A 22,753-nucleotide genomic window follows, 5' to 3' on the forward strand; every position below is an offset into this window, starting at 1 on the left:
TGCAACTAAATTACCTGAGGCAAAAGCCATGCATCGGGCTGACTCCAAGGCCGCTGAATAGAGAAAGTCTCCAGCCTGAGAGAGTTGGCGAGCGAGATCAGCCAAATCCCCCCCCCCCCCCCCCGTGGTACGCCTGACAGAATACCTTTTCTTAGCTGGGAAGCCCAAACCGAAACTGCCTTGGCCACCCAAGCGGATGCGAAGGTGGGTAGTAAGGACAAGCCTGCTGCTTCAAAAGCAAATTTCACCAAATTCTTGATCTTCTTGCCTGCAGGATCCTTAAGGGATGCTACGTTCGCTAGCAGCAGGGTAGAAGATTTAAACAGATGAGAAACTGGAGGATCAACTGTAGGTGGTGCTGTCCAGTTGGAAACCAGATCCAGAGGAAAGGGAAACTGAGCTAGAATCTTCTTGCCTCCCTGGAATCATTTGTCCGGATGTTTCCCGGAACGTGCGGTGGTAGCCTTAGATTGAGGAGTGTTAGACCTAGAAAAAGGAGACAGGGACCTGGGATGGTTACTGGGAGAGCAGCCCCTAGAGAGGCAATTCTAGCGGCGAGCTGGGGATGAGGAGCGAGATTTACGGGAATTATGTCTATCCCGAATACACGACTCTGGAGAAGAGCCAGCAGAAATCACTTTAGGGTGCTTGCTAGAGCGCTGAAAGTGGGGTTCAGACTAAACTGAGCGGGACTCCCTGGGGGGCCATGCACAAGACAGACCGCTCCAAGGCAGAGCCAACAGATCTGGAGACCCAGGCAGGTCTGAGATCGACTCATTAAGGGAAGAAGCCCATTCAGGGGGAGGGACGAAAAAGCGCGTTCAGGAGGAACATCCTGAGATAAAGGAACCGGAGGGATGGCGCGCTTGTTGGTGCAGGCAGAACAAGTGGATTCAGTGCAACCACCGGGCATTTTGGACTTACAGCCCACAGCAGCATAGTAGGTGACTAGGGTCGCGATCGCCTGACTGGGGGGAGGCTCGGGTCTGGGGTCGGACATAGGTGCTAGCAAGCAATAGTCAGCAAAGAAAATGGAGCAATCTCACCCAGGTCCTGTGTCCCGCATCTGGAGCTGAGAAGCAGGCTGTAGGTGTCCTGAAGAGAAGAGGCAGCCGCAGCAATTTGGTCTGCAGCTAACAGAAGAAAGAGGAGGAGCAAAATGCAATGACCAGAGAATGCCTCCCAGCAGAATAAACCTCATTGGAGAATGAGATGGAGGAGTATAGAGAATGACCTACCAAAGAACGCACACCGAGCTGATAGGAGCATCAGTGACCCCTGGTGCGAGCACAGGACAACTATTGGCTGGCAGCGGGCGGAGGGCGGGAAAGGAAAGTCCCGGATCCGGTCACAGCCACGGCCCCAAGTAATGATCAGCGCATCGCGTGACTGCCTGCGCAGGCGAAAGTAAAACAGAGCCAGCAGCGCGACCGCAGCTCAGTTGGTAGGCAGCCCCTGTGGTAGGCGCCCAGAGAAAGAACTAAGCTGCCGACGCCAGATATATGGAAACAGTAAGCATTGCCGGGGAGGGAAAATGTAGAAAGCAATAGCAATGTAGAAAATACTAAAGTGCTACCCAGTATAGAAAAGCACTTCTCCCCTGGAACAAAATAAAAAATGAGAACTTCTCCCGGTGTTCCAGATATAAGGGGCTCCCCATGCAAGGTCTGAAGACTAACAGCCTCGAATAAAACGAGGGAAGGGAGGGGGTGGTATACTCACCCTGTAGACAGACAGCCATACTCAACTAGGATGTCTTCAGCCAGCTATAGTCACCTGCATCACGTCAGGCTGAGACAGCTGGACGAGCAGGGATAGATAGGGGGACCAAGCCCAAGGTGCGACCCCAGGTGCTGGTCGTTGGCGGGAAGGGGTTAACAGTGCATATTCTATGCCCCATGCCCCTTAGCCGCATATGGGGGAACAGGTAGCGCCATGCTCCTGAACCCCTACCTAAAAACAAGAAAATAAAAAAGGAAAAAAAGAACCTAACACAGGCCCTAGTTATAAAAAGAAAAATAAGAAAAGAAGACTAGGTCTGGAGAACTCCAAGAACTGCCTCCTACTAACACTGAGCTAAAACTGATTAGATCAGGGTCAGTAGGCGGGGTATATCCTGCCGTGATATACCCACGGTCTCTGTGTCCCCCAATGGAGCTGACCGAGAAAGACTATTGGTCTAAGCGAGACACAGCAGTACAAGGTGCTAACAAAAAAACAAAGAGAGACACAGAATAGTGGTCTCTAAATTTTGGCACTCCAAATGTTGCAAATCTACAATTCCCAGCATGCCCAGACAGTCAACAGCTGTATGGGCATGCTGGGAGTTATAGTATTGCTAGAAGGCCACAGTTTAACAGACTCCTTACCACTCACCAATGATGATCAAGGCCACCCGCACCACTGCCGCCGCTAAACATGCTACCCCCCCCCCCCCCTGCTCTGCCTGGACTACCATGGGTGGGCAGAGCAGGGGAACTTAACCATGAATCCCCTGCCCACCCCCCCCCCGATCTGAGATTGGTTGGTTGGTCCCAACCAAACAATCTCAGGGATAGGACTGGTGGCACCTCTGCCACCTCACTGCCTATCCTTCAGAGTGATTGGTGCTGTCTCAGCACCAATCACCCTTATTTTCCAGACCAACGGGTCACCAGAGACACGCTTAGCCCAGAAAAGCTGTGATTTAACCTCTTAAGGACCAAGGACGTAATGGTACGTCCTGAGTCCGCTCCCGTTTTACAACGTGGGGCATCATAGCGCGTCGGGCCGGGCACCTAGCAACGGCCGGGACCGTGGCTAATAGCGAGCGGCACTGACCGCGGTCCCGCGCACTACTAACCCTTTAGACGCGGTGTCCAAAGTTTTGAAACTAAACTACCCTCGGCTAGCTCAGCGGGCTCTTCGGGATCGCTTCGGTGAAATTGCGGCATTCCGAACTGCTGTAGGACAGCAGGAGGGTCACCCTCCTGTTGTCCGATCGCCGAATGACTGCTCAGTGCCTGAGATCCAGGCATGAGCAGTCAAGCGGCAGAATCATTGATCAATGGTTTCCTATGGGAAACCATTGATCAATGTAACAGATCAGTGTGTGCAGTGTTATAGCCCCCTATGGGAGCTATAACACTGCAAAAAAAAAAATTGGAAAAAAAAAAGTGAAGATCATTTAACCCCTTCCCTAATAAAGGTTTGGGAAGGTTTTTTCCCAAAAAAAAAAAAAAAAAAAAAAGTGCACATAAAAAAAAAAACATATGTGGTATCGCCAAGTGCGGAAATGTCCGAATTATAAAAATATATTGTAAATTAAACCTCACGGTCGATGGCATATGCGCAAAAAATTTCCAAAGTCCAAAATAGTGTATTTTTTGGTCACTTTTTATATCATGAAAAAATTTATAAAAAGCGTTCAAAAAGTCCGATCAATACAAAAATGGTACCGATAAATTCAGATCCCAGCGCAAAAAAGAGCCCTCATACGCCCCATATGCGGAATAATAAAAAAGTTATAGGGGTCAGAAGATGACAATTTTAAACGTATACATTTTCGTGCATGTAGTTATGATTTTTCCCAGAAGTACGACAAAATCAAACCTATATAAGTGGGGTATCATTTTAATCGTATGGACCTACGGAATAGAGAGAAGGTGTAATTTTTACCGAAAAATGTATGGCTTAGAAACGGAAGCCCCCATAACTTACAAAATTGTGTTTTTGCTTCAATTTTGTCGCACAATGATTTTTTTTTTCCGTTTTGTCTTAGATTTATTAGTAAAATGACTGGTCATTACAAAACAGAATTTCTGGGGCAAAAATAAGCCATCATATGGATTTTTAGGTGCAAAATTGAAAAAGTTATGATTTTTTTAAGGTAAGGAGAAAAAAAGACCAATTGTGCTTTGTTATGACGCTTTTCATTTTACCATAAAATGTACCAAGGCACAGTGATGTACATGTATGCCACGTGTACTCTAAGAGTTAAAGTAAGGCTGGGTTCACACCACGTTTTTGCAATACAGTTCCCGTATCAGGTTTTTGATAAACGGATTCCTCAAAACCTGACTAAACTGTATCAAAACGTGTACAAATTTTAATCCGTATACGGTTGGAAAAATTATGTCCGGTTGCATCTGAGTTTTAAGAAAAAAACGTATAAGTTTTTCACTTTTTCTCGTGGTGGCGGTGATAGGACTCAGGACGACTCCAGGACAGGCAGGGAGAGAGAAGCGGGTGGCGGCGGCAGTCTCTGGCACCGCAAAATCCGCTGCAGTTTATTGATTTAAAGCGCCCGCTTTAAATCAATGATCTGCAGCGGTGTCACCAGGGGGGATAAATAGCCAACAGCTTATACAGGAATATCGGTATAAGTTAACGGCTATCGGCCCTAACCTCCACAGAGTATCGGCCCTGAAAAATCGATATCGGTCGATCCTTAGTTTTGGGTATGGGGAAAAAAAACTGACAATTATGCTACAGGATGCAAAACAGACACAACCGCATGCATCTTTTAGCATACGGTTTTCAACGGAAAGTCAATGCATACGGTTTTCAATACGGCTCAATACTGTATTGCAAAAACGTGATGTGAACCCAGAGTAAGTAAATTACAATTATGCTTGTTATGGTATGCACTTTAATAGACAGAAAGTTTAACATAATGTCAGTGCCCATTTAAGCCACCTTAATAGTACAATTTTATTGGTACAAGAGTAGATGGATAGACAGATGGCTGGAAAGATAAGTGTGAAGTAGGGCTGCACGATATGGGGAAAATGTGCGATTGTGATTTTGGGCATATTGCGATTTCAATATGCGATGCGATATATATAAAAAAATTGTGAAATCCCCCCATTTCATGTCCAATCGCCTCCATTTCACATCTACCTACCCATTTTATGCCCACCGCCTATTTCACATCTCCCCCTTGTCACATTCTCCTGCCCCTTGTCACATTCTCCTCCCCCGTCACATCCACCTCCCTTTTCAACCCCCCTTGTCACATCCCCCACCCCCTTGTCACATTCTCCTCCAACTTGACACATACTTCTCCCCCTTGTCACACCTCCCATCATATTCTCCCCCCCCCCCCTTGACACATCCCCGCATTGGTCACTCCCCCCCCCCCCCCCCAATCACATCCTTGTATTCTTGTACTGCAGCAATACATTGGGTTTCCCGGGCGGATTTCTGATCTTCCGCGGGACCCAGGAAACCTAGTGTATTGCTGCAGTACAAGACATTTCCCCATGAGCCAATCACTGGCTTGACACGTGACACCACTGCATCCAGTGATTGGCTGAAAAGGGTGTACTAAGAAGAGAGGAAACTCCGGAGCGCACGGAGACTAATCTGCAGGGACCGGGACTAGGTGAGCAGAAGGTTTTCTTATTTTTCTCCCTGCGCCCTTAGCTCAGTGTTATTCTAGCAGGGTGCCTCCAGCTGTTTTGAAACAACTACTCCCAGCATGCCCGGACAGCCTTTGCCGGTCAGGGAATGCTAAGAGTTGTAGTTTTGCAACAACTGAAGGCCCCCTGGTTGGGAAACACTGACTTTTAGTATTTAAATTTAGTTTTTACCTGCTCTGGCCAGCCCCCGCCAGGGGAGTCGGCCCGAGCAGATAATCGCATGTTTTCCCGGGGGGCCGTATCGCTATATCGCAAAAAGCAAAAATCGCGATTCGATTGCTTTTGCGACATATGATTCTGGGATGTGCTCTAGCCCAGCGCTTCTCAATCTGTGAGGCGCCCCCTAGTTGTTGGTGAGGTGCAGCTTTCTGTTTAATCTGGAAAAGTTCTCTGTCCATTCATGGTATTGGAGATATTGTGCAGCTGGGGGAAGCAACATGGCCGCCAGGCTGTGGTGATGTCACATTCTAAATGACATCACAAAGAACCAGAAGCAATGAAACCCCTGCGCACAGACATTTCAGCACCTTTGGAGTCTTTACTTAGCGGTGAAGACTTCAATTCACTTAGGAAGGGCGAGCTAAATCATATATTTGGCGTTTACTTCCTGCTTTGTGTTTTTGTTATTTTCATTTTATTTACTTTATTACATCCGGGCTAAAACCACCTGAGTCTAGAGAGGGAGGACCTACCTCCATCCCGGGACCCATGGGTTCCCGGGAGGTGCGCGGCATGAATGCCGGCAATATTGCATGGCTGCAGCGTCCAGAAAATGCGGGTAAGTAATATTATTAAGAGACCATTTTAGCTTATGTTTTATATCAATATTCTAAAAAAAAATTTAATTTTCTTAATTCTTCTTCATATATTTGTTCTCATTTAGGCCAGACTATTCGCCGGGAACGGCTAAGATCTGATCAGCGTAGAAGGGCGGAGAGGATGCAGGCCAGGGCTGATCTTCAGCGGGGAAGACCATTGGGAGGAAGGGAGAGAGGCCGCCCCCTACTGAGACCACCACCAGCTGAGGGCAACCATGAGCGAGAGTGGCCCCCCCAGATACCAGCCGACAGGCCCAGCAGGAGGGAGACCATTCAAAACCTGCCCAGACGTCCAGCAAGACCTGAGGAGATGTGTGCCATCTGTCTGGCAGAGTATGAAGAGGGAGAAGTGGTCACTGTCATTACATGCGAGCACCAGTTCCATCACCCGTGCATCGCCCGGTGGCTACTAACAAAATCCCACTGCCCCCTGTGCCGAGAACGCTGTTTCCCTCGTAGGAGATAAGCAAAAATAAATGAATTAACAACTTAATTACCGAAGTAGTTTTTTAAGACAAGTATTCATGTGTATGTGGAGATTTGGAGAGAATGCAGTTGGCCGACCGCTATCAGAAATGTACCACCAGCTTAGGCCTGTGTCAGGGAAGAAGTAAAATAGAACCTTTATGGGGGTACAGGCCTTGGGAGGGAGATTCCTATGATAATGCTGTGTGTACTGGTTGTACTAGCCTCCTCTGACCAGCACCATAGAAGCAATTATTATGTGCATCCACCAGCACTCATCTAAGGACGTGCACATTTCAAAACCTTTTTAACACCATGTGGAAATTAAGAACTTCTTTTTGTGTACATATATGGCAAGCGTTGTTAATATGCCATGATCTGTGCAATAAATATATATATATATATACATACTGGAGGAACAACTCCTTTAGTCATTTAGTATGGATACAAAGCCATCTACAATAGAGATAAACACAGCACCACATAGAGAGGGCACCCTGGGCAAGAACAGAGGACATGAACCACCATCTTCTCTACAGGGATTGACGCTTTCTGAGAGTGTACACTCAAATCTCAGCTAGAAAACAACCAAAAAGCATCTCCTGCATTCACCAGCCTCCTGGCAGCCTCATGTCTCATCTAAAAGGGACAAAATGAACACAATAAAACCCCAAACACCTGTCAGTCTGCATTCTCCGAATACCAACAGTAGAGATCTGCGGCCCAAATCCTGCTGGCCCCTCCATGTTTGGCTGTTTACCAGCTCAGGAGGCAGGGTCTTTAAGAGGTTTTCCAGTTTCTATGGTAAAGTATGTTGTATAAGCATGTTACACCTCTTAGGCAGAGTTCACGAGTTTATTGCACGGATTGCAATTTCTTGATCTCGCTTTAGTTTTTCGTAAAAAAATCAGCACATAAAATACTTAGCCAAATGTTTCGATATGTGAATCCAGCCTAAGAGTAATTTTGTCATTCTGAAACGCATGTGGTTTTCAAACGCATTTTGAGTTTCAAACAACAGAACTGCAAAAAAACTATAGGAACACAGACTAAGTAAACACGACAGATAAGGTTTGATAAAGAAACTGGCAGCCTGAAGGTGCCAACACACCATCAATACTATCGGCTGAACCGTTATCTCACTCGACACCAAGTCCCGCCCCCACCCGCCTACACACACACACACACACACACACGAACATTCAGCTTGGTCGACCATTCATGTGTTCTAAAGAGAGGTAGAGGGTAAGCTCCTGCCAGACAGTTTGGTAGTTGCTAAAGTGGTACTCCACTGCCCCCGAACGCTTCGAGTGGATTGTGGGGGTCATGACGTCACGCCATGCCTCCTCAATGCAAGTCTATGGGAGGGGGTTCGGACGCCACACCTCCTCCCATGGACTTGAATTGAGGGGGCGTGGTGTTACGAGGGGCATGGCTATGACCCCCACAACCCACACCCAGCGTTCTAAAAAAAAATGCCGGCTGCTGCACAGAGATCACGGGGGTCCCAGCTGCTGGACCCCCACGATCTGACATCTTATCCCCCATGCTTTGGTTAGGGGATAAGATGTCTAGGGGCAGAGTACCCCTAAATCTAACAAGCCCAATGCTTCTTTCTCTCCATATTATCTGACAGGGAAGAGTCGGCAGGGACAGTGGACCCCTGTCAATTGTTAGGTCAACAGCTATTTAAAGTGTATGGGCACCTTAAGGGTAGGGTCACAATGAGCAGACACGCAGCATATTTGACGCTGCGAGAAATCTGCCAAGTATCAGGAAATAAGCTGCTTATGCGCTACGAGCTGAGACACAGGGCTTTCCCCACCGCAGACCTGTGTCGGCAATAAGGTTCGTGAACTCCTGTGTACTATTTATGTGCGGTGATATTGATGTAAGGAAACAATGTATACCACTAACCATTACCTGAACGGCAACTGGCAAAACAGAGTGTTTCAGGTTAAGTCATGGGACAACTTTCTTCTTCTCTCTTATCGGCAGTCTGGGTGTTGGAGGCAAGCATGGCGCACTGCACCTGATGAATAAAGCCTAACTCCACTTTTTTCATCCATAACGTAGTGCTGCTGTATTTTTCGTTTATATTTGGAGACCCTGCCCGGGTTGGACCAGCTTGCACCCGTAATCCACATGGGAGTGCGGTTCCCCTACAGGAATATATATATTACACACACACACACACATACATACATCTATATATATATATATATATATATATATATATATATATATATATATATATATATATATATACACACATACACAGAGAACATAAATATCAAAATATAATTTTACCAACACAGAGCTAATTGGTTTAGTCCCAAAGCAGTAGGAGAGGACTGACCGAGAAAGAAACCAGCAGGGGTCCAAGGGAACCAGACGAAAAGGGAGCCCAAACAACCCTTCGGACAGAAAACCGAACCATAGGAACCAAGCACAATGGGTGGGTGATGTGTCCCGGGGTGGGAAAAAATACCAAACTCAGAATTAGGCAGAAGACTGAGCCACTGCCGCCTGCAACACCTTGCGACCCAAACTGGTGTCAGCTGACGTAAATGTGTGCACTTTCACTAAATTCTACAAAGTGTGCAACGACGACCAGTTGGCGGCCTTAAAGACTTGCAGAGCCGAAGTCCTATTGCTGAGCGCCCAAGAGGCCCCAAAGGAACGCATGGAATGTGCAGTCACCCAAAAAGGTGGGACCTTCCCTTTACGACAGTACGATTCCGAGATGGCAGAACGGATCCACTGCAAAATGGTCGCCTTGGAAGCCGGAAGACCCTTGCAACTACCCTCCAGAAGCACAAAAAAAAAAAGGAGTCACCCTGCCGAAAGGAGGAGGTGACGGAAAGACAGATCCGGAAAGCCTGGGCAACGTCCAAACTATGTAAGAAATGCACCTTAGAATTGGATGGAGTAGGACAAAATGAAGGAACAACAATCTCCTCGTTCATGTGAAAGGGGGAAACCACCTTGGGCAAGAAGGAGGCCGAAAAATCACCTTGTCCTGATGAAGGACCACAGGAAAGAGCCGCCAGGTCCGAGACCCTCCTAATTGAGGTAATCGCGAAGTAAACCCCGGAGCTCTCAGAACCGTCATGCTGTCAGCAACAGTAAACTGGGGTGGTAGAGAGGACCCTGGGAGGGCAGATCGTGGCGAAGTGGAAGATGCAGCGGTACAACCGCTACCAGCTGAATTACGTCAGCGTACCACACGTGCCTGGGCCAGTCTGCAGCCACCAGAATGGCGGGAACACCCTCCGCCTTGAGTTTCCACAGAATCCTGGGCAGGAGAGGGAGAGGCGTCCACTGCCAGAACCAGAGGGTCTCGCGACTTCACTACAAATCAAGGAACCTGACTGTTGTGGCGAGACGTGAAGAGATCCACGTTCGGGGTCCCCCAGAGATCGCAGATCTGTGCAAAGACCTCTGGATGGAGAGACCAGTCCCCCAGATCCGCGGAAGGCCGTCTGAGAAAGTCTGCTTCCCAATTCTCCATACCCAGAATGTGGATCGCGGAGAGAGTAAGAACTCGAGTCTCGGCCCAGAGCAAAATCTTGGAGACCTCCTCCATCACTGAGCAACTCCGCGAGCCGCCCTGGCGATTGATATAAGCCCCAGCCATTGTCCGAATGGGCACGGACCGGCGGACCCTGTAAGAGGATCTCCTAGTGGAGACAAAGAAGGATGGTTCGGAGCTCCAGAAGATTGATGGGAAGGTGACCCGTAAGGTCCAGAACCCCCGGAGATTTGCATTGGTCGTGACGACCTGCCAGTGGAGAGGAAGAAAAGACAGCCCCTGGAGAAGGAGAGGAGAATGGAGCCATCACAGAAGAGACCGCCGAACAGAGGGGCAGAAGAATCTGGCAATCCAGAGTCGATGGGGATTCGTCCCACCTGGCCAAAATGGCCAGCTGGAGAGTACGATAGCGAAACTGGCCAAAACGGACCGCCTCCATGGCCACCACCACCATCTAGAACCACCATGCAGAAGGGAATCAGAACCAGAGAGAGGCGACTGACACCCTTCTGCAGAGAACGCCGCTTTTCCAACGGAAGACTAACACAGGCGGCTGCAGTGTCGAAAAGGAGACCCAGAAATACCAGAGACTGGGAGGGAGACAGGTTGGACTTTTCCCGGTTGATCACTGTCACGATCACACCCTATCGGTCCAGCCAAGATGCTAGAGAGAGTGTGATGGTGCAAGGGTTAAAGCCGCCAGACCTCTGGGTATCCACTACTAGTCCCAGCAAGTCACCAAATTAACCCTTAGATAAATGTGTTTCACCCGAGCTGCCTTCAGAAAGGTGAGCTCATATATTTAGAGATCAAAGACAAGAGCTGATTAATTAAACATTTAATCTGATAAAAGGTATCACAGTGCTATGCATAAAAATTAACAAATGACATACAGGTATAAGAATATATATAAGAGTTTAGCAATCAAGTTCAGAAAAGTAAAAATGAAGTTCTTACAGCATTGATATTATAGCAGTCCATGATAGAGGGTCTCCAGCTGTTCTTAGGATGGTCTTGTCAGCTTGGGGCACAGATCTTAACTCCAACTCTAGCATTGTTACATATTATATATCTCCTTTTTGGAGGGACTCCATTCCCCCCTCCCCTCTGGTCCCACCAGGGGGCATCTCTCTTCCCAGCCCTCTTATCTGGTTGATTATATGCAGGACTTCAAAGACTATGTAAACACACAGCCAGACCCCCCCCAATAAACTTCAATATACAAAAGACACAGGATACACCGTCTGAATGACCCCTCACCCCCCAGGTCTTAGTTTATACACAGATGCAATAATAAAACACAGGTATGATTCCATAATCAGGCCTTGGGCCTGACAATCACCCAACCGAAGGCGGACAGAGTCTGTACCACGAGATGAAGGCTCTCCAAGTTTTGGGACCAGGACGGGGCTTTGATTAAAAGGTCATCCAGGTAAGGGAGAACCAAGATCCTCCGGGCCCGAAGGATGGCAATCACCACCGCCATGGGTAGCGAAGCGGAGGAAACGCTGATGGGCAGGGAAAATAGGGATGTACAGATAGGCATCCCGGATGTCCACAGACTAAAGAAACTCCTGCTGGTCCATGGAAGCCACCACAGAGCGGAGGGACTCCATGCGAAAATGACGGAGCCGCAAATGGCGGTTTAGTAACTTGAGGTCCAGAATAGGACGGACATAGCCCTCCTTCATGGGAACGATGAAGAGATTCGAGTAGAAATAACGCTTCCCTGGAGGAACTGGCACAATCACTTCCTGAACGAGGAGTGTACTTAAAGTGACCTGAAAGGCCGCTGGATCGAGGACGGGAACGGAAGAAACGATCCCTGGGGAGAGAAGCAAACTCTATCCGATAACCATCTGATATGAAGTCCCGTACCCAGGAGTCCTGAACCTGAGCTAGCCAAACGTCCTGGAAAAGAGGCAGAAGATGACAAGGGTGGGAGCACCCCTTCAGTAGGAGGAAGGCTTATGGTTATCAGACTTGGCCGCGAACCCACCAGAACGGTTGTCTGACTTCCAGGAAGGAAATGCCGTGAAGGAAGGGGATTTTCGAGATTGGGAGTGCGCCTGCTTCGGAAGACGACCGATGTAAAGGACCGAAAGGGCCAAAAGGAAGCAGCCTTCTGATGGGTATTGGAGCAGCGGTTTGTTCTGCGGCAGCAGAGAACTTTTACCCCCAGTAGCTTTGGAAATAATTTCATTTAGTCGTTTCCCAAAGAGCCAGGAAACAGAGAAAGGTAACTCTGTTAGAGATTTCTTCGAAGCAGCATCTGCATCCTTCAACTTAAGCCACATGGAGCAAAGAATTGCAACTAAATTACCCGAGGCAAAAGCCACACATCGGGCTGACTCCAAGGCCGCTGAACAGAGAAAGTCTCCAGCCTGAGAGAGTTGGCGAGCGAGATCAGCCAAGTCCCCCCCGTGGTACACCTGACAGAATACCCGGTCTTAGCTGGGAAGCCCAAACCGAAACTGCCTTGGCCACCCAAGCAGATGCGAAGGTAGGTAGAAAGGACAAGCCTGCTGCTTCAAAGGCAAATTTCACCAAATTCTTGATCTTCCTGTCCGCAGGATCCTTAAGGGATGCTGCGTCCACTAGCAGCAGGGTAGTAGATTTAAACAGATGAGAAACTGGAGGATCAACTGTAGGTGGTGCTGTCCACTTGGAAACCAGATCTGGAGGAAAGGGAAACGGAGCTGGAATCTTCTTGGCTCCCTGGAATCGTTTGTCCGGATGTTCCCAGAAAGTCCGGTGGTAGCCTTAGATTGAGGTGTGTTAGACTTAGAAAAAGGAGACGGGGACCTGGGATGGTTACCCGGAGAGCGGCCCCTAGAGAGGCAATGCTGCCAGCGAGCTGGGGAAGAGGAGCGCGATTTACGGGAAGAATGTCTATCCCGAGTACACGACTCTGGAGAAGAGTCAGCAGAAATCACTTTAGGGTGCTTGCGAGAGCGCTGAAAGTGGGGTTCAGACTAAAACTGAGTGGGACTCCCTGGGGGGCTATGCACAAGAAAGACCGCTCCTAGGCAAAGGCCACAGATCTGGAAGGCGAAAGTAAAACAGAGCCAGCCGCGCGACCACAGTTCAGTTGACAGGGGCTGTGGTAGGTGCCTAGAGAAAGAACTAAGCTGCTGAGGCCAGATATAAGGAAACAGTAAGCATTGCCGGAGAGGGAAAATGTAGAAAACAATGGCAATGTAGAAAACACTAAAGTGCTACCCAGCATAGAAAAGCACTTCTCCCCAGAACAAAATAAAAAATGAGAACTTCCCCCAGTGTCCCACATATAAGGGGCTCCCCATGCAAGGTTTGAAGACTAAAAGCCTAGGATAAAAAGAGGGAAGGGGTGGTATACTCACCCTGTAGACAGACAGCCATACTCCCCTGCATCACGTCAGGCTGAGACAGCTGGACGAGCAGGGATAGATAGGGCAACCCGGACCCAAGGTGCGACCCCAGGTGCTGGTCGTTGGCGGGAAGGGGTTAACAGTGCATATTCTATGCCCTGTGCCCCTTAGCCGCATATGGGGGAACAGTTAGCGCCATGCTCCTGAACCCCTACCTAAAAACAAGAGAATAAAAAGGAAAAAAAGAACCTAACACAGGCCCTAGTTATAAAAAGAAAAAAAAGAACACCAGGTCTGGAGAACTCCAAGAACTGCCTCCTACTAACACTGAGCTAAAACTGATTAGCTCAGGGTCAGTAGGCGGGGTATATCCTGCCGAGATATACCCACGGTCTCTGTGTCCCCCAATGGAGCTGACCGAGAAAGACTATTGGTCTAAGCGAGAACCAGCAGTACAAGGTGCTAACAAAAAAAAAAAAAAAAGAGACACAGACTAGTGGTCTCTAAATTTTGGCCCTCCAAATGTTGCAAAACTACAATTCCCAGAATGCCCAGACAGTCAACAGCTGTATGGGTATGCTGGGAGTTATAGTTTTGCTAGAAGGCCAAAGTTCAACAGATTCCTCACCACTCAGCAATGATGATCAAGGCCACCCGCACCACTGCTGCCGCTAAACATGCCTAACCCCGCCTCCCGCTCTGCCTGGACTACCATGGGTGGGCAGAGCAGGGGAACTTAACCATGAATCCCCTGCCCCCCGATCTGCGATTGGTTGGTCGGTTCCAACCAATCTCAGGGATATGACTAGTGGCACCTCTGCCACCTCACTGCCTATCCTTCAGAGTGATTGGTGCTGTCTCAGCACCAATCACCCTTATTTTCCAGACCAACTGGTCACCAGAGACACGCTTAGCCCAGAAAAGCTGTGATTTAAATTCTTAAAGACCAAGGACGTAATGGTATGTCCTGAGTCCGCTCCCGTTTTATAACGTGGGGCATCATAGCGCGTCGGGCCTGGCACCTAGCAACGGCCGAGACCGTGGCTAATAGTGCGTGGCACTGATTGCGGTGCCGTGCACTACTAACCCTTTAGACGCGGTGTTCAAAGTTGATCGCCGCATCTAAAGTGAAACTAAACTACCCCCGGCTATCTCAGCGGGCTCTTCGGGGTCGCCGCGGTGAAATCGCGGCATACCGAACAGCTGTAGGACAGCAGGAGGGTCACCCTCCTGTTGTCCGATCGCCGAATTACTGCTCAGTGCCTGAGATCCAGGCATGAGCAGTCAAGCGTCAGAATCATTGATCAATGGTTTCCTATGAGAAACCATTGATCAATGTAAAAGATCAGTGTGTGCAGTGTTATAGCCCCCTATGGGAGCTATAACATTGCAAAAAAAAAAAAATGAAGATCATTTAACCCCTTCCATAATAAAGGTTTGAATCACCCCCCTTTTCCCATTTAAAAAAAAAAGAAGTGCAAATAAAAATAAACATATGTGGTATCGCAGAGTGTAGAAATGTCCAAATCATAAAAATATATTGTAAATTAAACCGCACGGTCGATGGCGTATGCGCAAAAAATTTCCAAATTCCAAAATAGTGTATTTTTGGTCACTTTTTATATCATGAAAAAATTCATAAAAATCGTTCAAAAAGTCCGATCAATACATAAATGGTAGTGATAAAAAATTCAGATCACGGTGCAAAAAAGACCCCTCATACGCTGAAAAATAAAAAAGTTATAGAGGTCAGAAGATGACAATTTTAAACGTATAAATTTTCGTGCATGTATTTATGATTTTTTCCAGAAGTACGAGAAAATCAAACCTATATAAGTAGGGTATAATTTTAATCGTATGGACCTACGGAATAGAGAGAAAGTGTAACTTTTACCGAAAAATTTACTGCGTAGAAACGGAAGTTACAAAATTGTGTCTTTACTTCAATTTTGTCGCACAATTTTTTTTTTTTTCCGTTTCGTCGTAGATTTTTTAGTAAAATGACGGGTCATTACAAAGCCGAATTGGTGGCGTAAAAAATAAGCCATCATATGGATTTTTAGGTGCAAAATTGAAAGAGTTATGATTTTTTAAAGGTAAGGAGAAAAAAGTGCAAAAACGGAAAAACCCCTGCTCCTTAAGGGGTTAAGTAGCCCCTCGGTTTATGTGCTGGAATGGCTAGCGTCAGTGATCAGTAGAGCGCAGGGCATACCTGTACGCCCTAGTGTCTTAAGGCCCAGGCAACAAGGACGAACAGGTACGCCCTGCGTCCTTAACAGGACGCAGACAACTTCATTTTTACATCTTCTGTTTTATTCTCCTCCCATTCTAAAAGGCAGAACTTCCCCATATCTACAGACCAATATGAGGGCTTTTTCTTAGCAAGACCAATTGTACTTTGTTATGACACTACATTTTACCATAAAATGTACCAAGGCACAGTGATGTACATGTATGCCACGTGTACTCTAAGAGTTAAAGTAAGGCTGGGCTCACACCACGTTTTTGCAATACAGTTCCCGTATCAGGTTTTTGATAAACGGATTCCTCAAAACCTGACTAAACTGTATCAAAACATGTGTACAAATTTTAATCCGCATACGGTTGGAAAAATTATGTCCGGTTGCATCTGAGTTTTAAGAAAAAAAGGTATACGTTTTTCACTTTTCACTCCATTATGAATAAAGTTTCACTTGTTTGATTGAAATTCCAAGAAAAAAACTGTGCAAAGTCAAAAACAGTATGGAATTGTTTGCACATACGGTTCTGTACGGTTCCCATTGACTCTCATGTAAAAAAAAGACTAAATGTATACGGTTCGATACTGTTTTTCACCCGGACCAAAAACTGCGGTAGGCTATGGCTTTGGGTAGGGATGGACAGATTATTGGTTTGGCCGATATTATCGCCCAATATTCACGATTTTGGACATTATGGGTATCAGCAATTACCTTGCCGATAATCCGATAATGCACCGCACCACCGCCCCGGCCAGAGACCGCCGCCCCATTGCCTCCCCCATGCCCGGTTTTATAATTACCTTGTTCCAGGGCCCGGGCTCCCCACTACTTCTGGCCCCTGCAGCGTCCTGTGTTACGCTGTGCGCTGCGCAATGACGAGTGACGTCCTCAACGCGACGTCACAGTCAGTGCGCACAGTGACAGCTCAGGAGGACGCCGCAGGAGCCAGAAGAAGTGCGGACCCGGGGAACAGGTAATTATAAAACCAGGAATGGGGGAGGCAATGGGGCAGCGGCGGTCTCTGGCCAGGGCGGTATGGTGAGGGTTGCGGTGCAGTGGTGGTGGTGGGGGGGTGGGTGTGGTCACAGTGACAGAACTCAGGAGGACCCCTGGAAAGGCAGGGAGAGAGAAGCGGGTGGCGGCAGCGGTCTCTGGCACCGCAAAATCCGCTGCAGTCTATTGATTTAAAGCACCCGCTTTAAATCAATGATCTGCAGCGGTGTCACCGGGGGGGATAAATAGCCGATAACTTATACCGGAATATCGGTATAAGTTAACGGCTATCGGCCCTAACCTCCACAGAGTATCGGTATCAGCCCTGAAAAATCGATATCGGTCGATCCCTAGTTTTGGGTATGGGGAAAAAACTGACAATTATGCTACAGGATGCAAAACAGACACAACCAGATGCATCTTTTAGCATACGGTTTTCAATGCATACGGTTTTCAAGTCAATGCATACGGTTTTCAATACGGTTTCATACGGTTTTCAAATTGAAAACGTATATGGTAACTGTATTGCAAAAACGTGATGTGAACCCAGCCTAAGTAAATTACAATTATGCTTGTATTGGTATGCACTTTAATAGACAGAAAGTTTTACATAATGTCAGTGCCCATTTAAGCCACCTTGCTATAGCAATATTCATAGTACAATTTTATTGGAACAAGAGTAGATGGATAAACAGATGGCTGGAAAGATAAGTGTGAAGTAGGGCTGCACGATATGGGGAAAATGTGCAATTGCGATTTTGGGCGTAAATATTGCGATTTCGATATGCGATGCAATTTAATAAAAAAAAAAAATGGTGAAATCCCCCCCATTTCATGTCCAATCGCCTCCATTTCACATCTACCTACCCATTTTATGCCCACCGCCTATTTCACATCTCCCCCTTGTCACTTACTCCCCCCGGTCACATCCACCACCCTTGTCACATCCCCCCCTTGTCACATTCCTCCCCCCTCCCCCTCACCTTGTCACATCCCCCCCTTGTCACATTCCTCCTCCCCCCCCCCCCCCCCCCCCCCCCCGTCACATCCTTGTATTCTTGTACTGCAGCAATACATTGGGTATCCCGGGCGGATTTCATATCTTCCGCGGGACCCAGGAAACCTAGTGTATTGCTGCAGTACAAGACCTTTCTCCATCAGCCAATCACTGGCTTGACACGTGACACCACTGCTGCCAGTGATTGGCTGAAAAGGGTGTACTAAGAAGAGAGGAAACTCCGGAGCGAACGGAGACGAATCTTCTGGGATCGGGACTAGGTGAGCAGAAGTTTTTTTTTATTTTTCTCACTGCGCCCTTAGCTCAGTGTTTTTCTAGCAGGGTGCCTCCAGCTGTTGTGAAACAACTACTCCCAGCATGCCCGGACAGCCTTTGCCGGTCAGGGCATGCTTAAAGTTGTAGTTTTGCAACAACTGGAGGCCCCCTGGTTGGGAAACACTGACATTTAGTATTTAAAATAGTTTTTACGGGAGCCGGCCCGAGCAGATAATCGCATGTTTTCCCGAGGGGCCGTATCGCTATATCGCAAAAAGCAGTTTTCATAAAGGTGGCTATAAGCTGCAAAGCACTTTCCCTGTCTGCAACAATCTCTGGTTTAGTAACTTTATTGGCTTATTTTATACTTATTTTACTGTTAGACTTTAGGAGGTAAATGAGAGGTGGACTGAGGAATATTCTTCATTTCTACATGGATGTCCACCACAGATGCTGAGGCTCAGGTAGAACTTCGGCTTTTGACTAATATTTGGACTGACTGATCAGAACTTTCCACTACATATAAATAAAAGAAGTGATCTGATTGGTTGCTATGGGCAACTGCCCCACTGATCCTCTGCACAGGTTTGGATAAATTCCCCCATTATATTTCTGTTTAATCTGGAAAAGTTCTCTGTCCATTCATGGTATTGGAGATATTGTGCAGCTGGAGGGAAGCAACATGGCCACCAGGCTGTGGTGATGTCACATTCTAAATGACATCACAAAGAACCAGAAGCAATGAAACCCCTGCGCACAGACATTTCAGCACCTTTGGAGTCTTTACTTAGCGGTGAAGACTTCAATTCACTTAGGAAGGGCGAGCTAAATCATATATTTGGCGTTTACTTCCTGCTTTGTGTTTTTTTATTTTTATTTTATTTACTTTATTACATCCGGGCTAAAACCACCTGAGTCTAGAGAGGGAGGACCTACCTCCATCCCGGGACCCATGGGTTCCCGGGAGGTGCGCGGCATGAATGCCGGCAATATCGCATGGCTGCAGCGTCCAGAAAATGCGGGTGAGTAATATTATTAAGAGACCATTTTAGCTTATGCTTTATATCAATATTATAACAAAATGTAATTTTCTTAATTCTTCTTCATATATTTGTTCTCATTTAGGCCAGACTATTCGCCGGGAACGGCTAAGATCTGATCAGCGTAGAAGGGCGGAGAGGATGCAGGCCAGGGCTGATCTTCAGCGGGAAAGACCATTGGGAGGAAGGGAGAGAGGCCGCCCCCTAGTGAGACCACCACCAGCTGAGGGCAACCATGAGCGAGAGTGGCCCCCCCAGATACCAGCCGACAGGCCCAGCAGGAGGGAGACCATTCAAAACCTGCCCAGACGTCCAGCAAGACCTGAGGAGATGTGTGCCATCTGTCTGGCAGAGTATGAAGAGGGAGAAGTGGTCACTGTCATTACATGCGAGCACCAGTTCCATCACCCGTGCATCGCCCGGTGGCTACTAACAAAATCCCACTGCCCCCTGTGCCGAGAACGCTGTTTCCCTCGTAGGAGATAAGCAAAAAATAAATTAATTAACAACTTAATTACTGAAGTAGTTCTTTAAGACAAGTATTCATGTGTATGTGGAGATTTGGAGAGAATGCAGTTGGCCGACAGCTATCAGAAATGTACCACCAGCTTAGGCCTGTGTCAGGGAAGAGGTAAAATAGAACCTTTATGGGGGTACAAGCCTTGGGAGGGAGATTCCTATGATAATGCTGTGTGTACTGGTTGTACTAGCCTCCTCTGACCAGCACCATAGAAGCAATTACCGTATTTATCGGCGTATAACAAGCACTTTTTAGGCAAAAATTTTTAGCCTAAAGTCTACCTGCGTGTTATACGCCGATAAGCCGCTGCAGTTCAATGATTTAAAGCGGGCGCTATAAATCAATCAACTGCAGCGGCTTTGCAGGTGCAGAGACAGCCAGCGCTGCCGGCTTCTCTGCCCCTGCCTGCCCTTGGGTCTAGAGCCCTGCTGCTGGCCCTTCTCTCCCCCTGACTATCGGTGCCGGCGCCCCATTGCATCCATTGCCGGCGCCGCTGCCCTGTTGCCTCCCCCCATCCCCGGTTGCATAATTACCTGTTGCCGGGGTCGGGTCCGCGCTTCTTCAGGCCTCCGGTGTGCGTCCACTGCGTCATTGCTATGCGCTGCGCGGCACATGACGTCAATGCGCTGCGCAGTGCATAGCAACGACGCAGGGGATGCACATCGGAGGCCTGAAGCAGCGCGGACCCGACCCCGGCAACAGGTAATTACACACACTGCAAAAGTTCACACACTGCAAAATTTGCTAATGTATTTTTATTGCACGGATTGTAATTTTTTGATCTCGCTGAAGATTTTCGTCCAAAAATCAGCACATAAAATACTTAGCCAAATGTTTCGATATGTGAATCCAGCCTAAAAGATGCGCTAGCAATAACCACATGGCAAAACTGCAGTAATTTTGCCATTCTGAAACGCATGTGGTTTTCAAACGCATTTTGAGTTTCATACACAACAGAACTGCAAAAAAAAACTATAGGAACACAGACTAAGTAAACACGACAGATAAGGTTTGATAAAGAAACTGGCAGCCAACACACCATCAATACTATCAGCTGAACAGTTATCTCACTCGACACCAAGTCTCCCCCCCCCCCCCCCACACGCACACACACACGAACATTCAGCTTGGTCGACCATTCATGTGTTCTAAAGAGAGGTAGAGGGTAAGCTCCTGCCAGACAGTTTGGTAGTTGTTAAAGTGGTACTCCACTGCCCCCAAACACTTTGAGTGGGTCGTGGGGGTCATGATGTCACGCCATGCCTCCTCAATGCAAGTCTATGGGAGGGGGTGTGGCGGACGCCACACCCCCTCCCATGGACTTGAATTGAGGGGGCCTGACATTATGAGGGGCGTGGCTATGACCCCCACAACCCACACCCAGCGTTCTAAAAAAAATTACGGCTGCTACACAGATCACAGGGGTCCCAGCTGCGGGACCCCCACGATCTGACATCTTATCCCTTATGCTTTGGTTAGGGGATAAGATGTCTAGGGGCAGAGTACCCCTAAATCTAACAAGCCCAATGCTTCTTTCTCTCCATATCATCTGACAGGGAAGAGTCGGCAGGGATTGTGGACCCCTGTCAATTGTTAGGTCAACAGCTATCTAAAGTGTATGGGCACCTTAAGGGTAGGGTCACAATTAGGGATCGACCGATGTTTTTTTAGGGCCTATACCGATAATCTGTGGAGGTTAGGGCCGATAGCCGATAACTTATACCGACATTCCGGTATAAGTTATCGGCTATTTACCCCCCCCCCCCCCCCCATCCCAACGGCTGCAGATCATTGACTTAAAGCGGGCGCTTTAAATCAATGAACTGCAGCGGCTTTTACGGTGCCATAGACCTCCGCCGCCACCCGCTTCTCTCCCCCTGCCTGTCCGGGGGTCCTGAGTCTTATCACGATGCCCCCCCCCCCCCCCCGCACCGCCTTGGCCCCATTGCCTACCCCATCGCCGATTTTGTAAGTACCTGTTCCCGGGGCCCGGAGTCCACTCTACATCTGGCTCCGGTGGCGTCCTCCTGAGCTGTCACTGTGCGCACTGACTGTGACGTTGCGTCACTCGTCATTGCGCACAGCGTAACGCAGGAAGCAGCAGGAGCCAGAAGTAGTGTTGACCCCGGGAACAGGTAATTATAAAACCAGGGATGGGGGAGGCAATGGGGCCGGGGTGGTGCGGTGGGGGGTGCGACACGGTGCGGGGGGCGGTGCATTATCGGCAAGGTAATTGCCGATACCGATAATGCCCAAAATCGTGATTATCGGCAGATAATATCCGCCAAACAGAAAATCGGTCGATCCCTAGTCACAATGAGCAGATACGCAGCATATGTGACGCTGCGAGAAATCTGCCAAGTATCGGGAAATAAGCTGCGTATGCGCTACGAGCTGAGACACAGGGCTTTCCCCACCGCAGTCCTGTGTCGGCAATAAGGTTCGTGAACTCCTGCGTACTATTTATGTGCGGTGATCTCGATGTAAGGAAACAATTTATACCACTAACCATTACCTGAACGGCAACTGGCAAAACAGAGTGTTTCAGGTTAAGTCATGGGACAACTTTCTTCTTCTCTCTTATTGGAAGTCTGGGTGTTGGAGGCAAGCATGGCGCATGCTGGCTCCACTACCGAAAAGAGACTTTAGGGCATTTACATTTTATGGGGCGGGGTCGACCAACCTGTAAGTGTGCATTTGTAAATCTATTATTTTCACATTATTTCAGGGTGTACTGTACTGCTTTTTACTTTTACTATAATAAAAACGTTTTTAGTTGGGGTGCAGGGTTATTTTTGGGAGACGTTTGCGGTCTGTGCCACCAGCGACTGTTCTGCTCTGTGTGGCCGGACTACCATTTAAAAAAAAAAAAAAAAATTAATAAATAAAACATCTTCCAAAAAGTGCTGATCAGAAATGATTCACTGATCAGCAATCAGGGCAATCTGCACAGGGGGTACAGTCCATCCAAATAGCACAGACGAGTTGCTGGTGGTAAAGACCACCTACACTAGGGGCAGGAAGCAGCAAGTACAGACAGCAGGTCACTTAGACCAGTGGTCTCTAACCTACGGCTCTCCAGATGTTTTAAAACTACAACTCCCAGGCATGCATGCT

General features: G+C 47.9%; 3 protein-coding genes across 6 annotated transcripts in view; 2 read left to right on the forward strand and 1 right to left on the reverse strand.

Moving 5' to 3' along the window:
* The window catches only part of AFTPH (aftiphilin), a 174,014-nt gene that overhangs the window by 54,867 nt on the left and 96,394 nt on the right, over positions 1-22,753 (reverse strand). The gene's annotated exons all lie outside the window — the stretch shown is intronic.
* Positions 5,834-6,686, forward strand: LOC130362871 (uncharacterized). The gene is made up of 2 exons (XM_056567969.1): positions 5,834-6,180; positions 6,286-6,686. The coding sequence occupies exons 1-2, from the start codon at positions 6,111-6,113 to the stop codon at positions 6,684-6,686; spliced, it is 471 nt and encodes a 156-aa protein (XP_056423944.1). The 5' UTR covers positions 5,834-6,110.
* Positions 18,844-19,630, forward strand: LOC130362869 (uncharacterized). Its single transcript, XM_056567967.1, has 2 exons — positions 18,844-19,098; positions 19,202-19,630. The coding sequence occupies exons 1-2, from the start codon at positions 19,029-19,031 to the stop codon at positions 19,600-19,602; spliced, it is 471 nt and encodes a 156-aa protein (XP_056423942.1). The 5' UTR covers positions 18,844-19,028; the 3' UTR covers positions 19,603-19,630.

Source organism: Hyla sarda, chromosome 3, assembly GCF_029499605.1.
Source record: "Hyla sarda isolate aHylSar1 chromosome 3, aHylSar1.hap1, whole genome shotgun sequence".
Taxonomy (NCBI): domain Eukaryota; kingdom Metazoa; phylum Chordata; class Amphibia; order Anura; family Hylidae; genus Hyla; species Hyla sarda.